We start from the raw sequence: 4,167 nt of genomic DNA on the forward strand, positions 1-4,167 counted from the left end.
AGTTTATGAGAGCTGGCTCTGTGTGAAGGGAAACTTCAGCAGCAGCGGCACTGGCAGGTCCATGCCTCCCCATTTTGACTCAAAAAGGGTAAAAGCAGCAAGAAACAGTTACCAAGTTGGGGGGGGAGGAGGAGGGGGAAGGGAAAGAAAAAAAATTATTTATGGAAGAATGGCATTGTTCATAATTTTCCACCTTGTTTTTCCCAAAGTAGTGAAATCTCTGACATGGCAAAACATGTTCGGCAGAGAGGGACGTGGGAGGAAGGGCTGATTTCACGTTGTGCTTTCAGGAGTGGTTTTCAGGATGACGGATGATGGCTTGGTGGCTTAGCTAACCAAGTCACAGAGCCAGGGCACTAGGATCAGTGTTAGGTTTGCAACCCGTCTGCCTCTTGGCAGGCTCCTGAACGCTTCTCGGTGTTTGCTGTATGAGTAAAATGCACTTTGCTGCCAGTTTTTTAAGCAGTGTTTCAGTTAGTCTTGCCTGCATGCTTCAAAGCTGCTGAATCCTCATTGCTGAGACACCATACGTTTATTTGCAGATGGACATTGGAGCCAGGCAGCTCAAACGCAGCTTTTAACAATCCCAGAAACAGGCCGGAGACAATGAGAGTTCGTCTCAAAGGGGATGCCATCTGTACCCTCTTCCTGCTGGTAGTGCTTTGCTCTTTGCTCTACTCCCAGCTGGAGCATTTAGTCCCAGTAGGAAACAAGGAGCCGACGCAGAAGAAGCCTTCAGTAACACCAAAAATACTTCCTGAGCCCAGAGCACCTTGGAGGCTGATGCCAGCAGAGGCAACGGTACCCAGACCCCAGGTAACTCCTAGCATTAGACGAACAGAAGTGGCCAGCAACAGGGTCCAGACTACAACTCCACCCCCGTTGACCGATTCTGCCTTCAACTTCAAGCGCTATCTCCTAAACAAGGATAACAGGAACTTCAATCTCCTCATTAACCAGCCCAAGAAATGCGGGAAGACACCTGGAGGTCCCTTTCTGCTCATTGCTATCAAATCAGTAGTTGAAGACTTCGACAGACGTGAGATTGTCCGGAAAACTTGGGGCAGGGAGGGTTTGGTGAACGGGGAGCAGATCCAGCGAGTGTTCCTCCTGGGAACACCAAAGAATAGGACAGTGTTGGCGACATGGGAGACCCTGATCCACCAGGAGAGTCAGATATACCAGGACATTTTACTCTGGGACTTCACAGACACTTTCTTCAACCTGACCCTGAAGGAGATCCACTTCCTGAACTGGGCTGCTGAATTCTGCCACAATGTGAAATTTATTTTTAAAGGCGACACCGATGTTTTTGTCAACGTGGAGAACATTGTCGACTTCCTCAAGAGACATGACCCTGCTGAGGACCTCTTTGTTGGGGACATCATCTACAATGCCCGCCCTATCCGTGTCCGAAAGAGCAAATACTACATCCCAGAAACCATGTATGGGCTAAGCATCTACCCAGCCTACGCAGGAGGAGGAGGGTTTTTGCTGTCCAGCCGCACCATGAGGAAGCTCTCTAGGGCTTGCAGAGAGGTGGAACTCTTCCCCATCGATGATGTCTTTTTGGGCATGTGCTTACAGAGAATCAACCTCAAACCCATTTTGCATGAAGGATTCAAGACCTTTGGCATCGTCAAGCCTTCTGCTGCCCCACACCTACAGACATTTGACCCCTGTTTTTACAAAGATCTCATGGTAGTTCACAGTCTGAAAGTTGCTGAGATCTGGCTGATGTGGAACCTGCTCCACAGCCCACATCTTTCCTGCACTCAGAAGAAGCAAGTGAAGAAGCCTTTCCAATGGAAGAAGAAAGCTCAAACAACAACACAGGCCTCACCCCTCAGATAATCCAGGCAGACTGCAGCAGAAACACATAGCAGAGCAGTTGAGAAAGGGAACCTGGAACTGTTGCCACCAAATGAACTGACTTTAGAAGTATTTTAGCACATCTTATTTACAATGTTAAGAGAAGATGACAAACTATTGCAGGAATTTGCCAAAATTCCACATTTGCACACACATACAATGTAGCTCCATTAATAAGTCCAAATAATCATAACAATATCTTTAATTTATTATTATTTATTAGAATTATAGCAGTGCTTAGTGCGCCAATGTGTAAAAGCACATTGCAAAATGCAGTCCATGGAGATTTTTCAGCATTGTTAGAAATGTGAGAAATGAGGGACGATAGAGGGTAAAAGATGACGCCAAGGAGCACAGGGTTCATTGTCAACTTGTTACCTTGACTTGGACTCATTGAGAAGTGACCAAACTACACAGTAACTAGAGTAAAGGAAATCAAGACACCTTAGTGTACGCTCAAATCAAATCACCGCAGCCTGGTTGGCTTTCTGTAGGCCTCAGAAGAAGAGAAGAACAACTAACAGCTGTGGAAATGGGGTCCTGTACGTTACGCATAGGGCAGACTGCAAGAAAACAAACTGAAGGCTGAGACTGATGTGGCTGGTTGAGCAAAGGGTGTGTAAGTAGATAACAGGGAAGGGGCAGACTTCCAAAGGACCTTTAAAGAAAGGACAAGAACTTTGAGTTGATCCCTCCGAGTCTTGATTTTTCATTATTCGTAGCAAATCTACTGTTCAAATATCTGCTCCACTGACACACTCAGGACTCAGGGGACCAGGTGTTGGCACTTCCATGTGTTCAGGCTCTCTACACTATGCTGACTGGCACTCAGCGAAAACTCAGAGTCATCCAACAGCATGTGATCTCTCTCATCACCTAATCCAGATATTCAGAAGGTTTGCACCTGGAGAGATCCTTTCGTTTTTGTTTGTGAGGGTAAAGCCCTCATAGAGCTGCTGCTTGTGTCACATCTGGGAGCTTCTTCAAATCAAAGGAAAACTTGTCAATGGACTGGGCTGGTTTCTATAGACCTCGGTGCTCTTGCCCTGGCACACAGTCAACTGCAAAGAGCAGCCAAGACTTTCCATATTGCTGCGGGTGTCACATGAAGGGAGAAAGTAGTCTTCAGACAAAAGGGCTTCAGAATAAAAGCCTTTCTAAAACTATGGCAAGAAAGCAAAAAACACACGGCAATCTTTCTGTTGGGCTTTCCAAGTTTCAGTCAGTCTGTAACTTCGTAAGTATTTTAAGCATCAGACAAGAACATTGGATTGCTTAGTTTTTCAAAGAATAGGCAACACTTTGAAGCATTTTGTTTTTTCCAGCAGCAGATTACCTTAAAAGAACATCCTTTTCTTGGACATCAAAGAAGCAAATTCCTCTAAATTAGGGTTAAAAAGCTAAGAAATTCATGAGGCAAAGAGCCTGAATTCACCTCTGATACTGTGTGTGGTGTTCTGCAATTTTTTCCCCCTCAACAAAACTCCTAGCTGTCAGAGAATCCCTGATGCCATCCCCCTTCAGGAGGGCACACACACACACAGCTTCAAAGGAAACTACAATCAGTCATAAACGTCCAGGAAGTTGCTTTCCCTTCAACAGGGTCTGCAACACAGCTGCATTTTGTATCTGGGTAAAACCTTCCTCCCACCCAGCGGCAGTCCGGGCTCAGTACTTGTATTAACTATGCACAACACTGAGAAAAGCAAGCTAGTCATTATCCATTGGTAAACCATTAACAACAGCCTTACATGTTATCTTCATCGTAAGAGTTTAAGCCTTAGAATAATGTACTGCCAAGGAAAGGTCAGCTATATAGAAGTCAAAAAAACATATGCTAATTCGGGATATTTTCAGGATGCAATCCTGACATACAAAACGCTCAGGTGCTCTTTACATGGAGCTCTGTAGGGTGTGGAAATAAGCCAGAGCCTTGCTGGTGGGAGAAAGCCAGTCATGCCCTTGTCTGCTAACACGTGTAATACTTATGTATTTATGTGCTTGTACAGAAATGTATTACCTGTGATTAGTTTACACTTTGGGAAATTATTTATACCATAATTAAAAGACAGCATGCAGACGTGCCTCTAGTTGCTGGAGTGAGTCTGTCAAGTACATCCGCACCCGCGTGGTAAGACTAACGCCACGGGTATTTTTCATGCAGCCAGCCACATGAAAAATACATTATTCATTATTTAGGGTAACTTGGTAAATTTTTCCTTATGCTGGACTTAATTTATACGGTAATGACAGAAAAATAAACATAAGGCTTACCTTATGATTTCCTACAAGGCA

General features: G+C 44.9%; 1 protein-coding gene across 1 annotated transcript; it reads left to right on the plus strand.

Annotated features, from left to right (window-relative positions):
- The first annotated feature begins 594 nt into the window (after nt 1-594).
- Nucleotides 595-1,854, plus strand: B3GNT9 (UDP-GlcNAc:betaGal beta-1,3-N-acetylglucosaminyltransferase 9). The gene has a single exon (XM_035898763.1). The coding sequence runs from the start codon at nt 607-609 to the stop codon at nt 1,852-1,854; it is 1,248 nt and encodes a 415-aa protein (XP_035754656.1). The 5' UTR covers nt 595-606.
- Nucleotides 1,855-4,167: the final 2,313 nt, after the last annotated feature.

Source organism: Egretta garzetta, unplaced genomic scaffold (assembly GCF_000687185.1).
Source record: "Egretta garzetta isolate BGI_Z169 unplaced genomic scaffold, ASM68718v1 scaffold27, whole genome shotgun sequence".
Classification (NCBI taxonomy): Eukaryota; Metazoa; Chordata; class Aves; order Pelecaniformes; family Ardeidae; genus Egretta; species Egretta garzetta.

Bases quoted from the DNA above. Each gene is read 5' to 3' on its own strand.
- B3GNT9 (XM_035898763.1), top strand. From the start codon at position 607: ATGAGAGTTCGTCTCAAAGGGGATGCCATCTGTACCCTCTTCCTGCTG.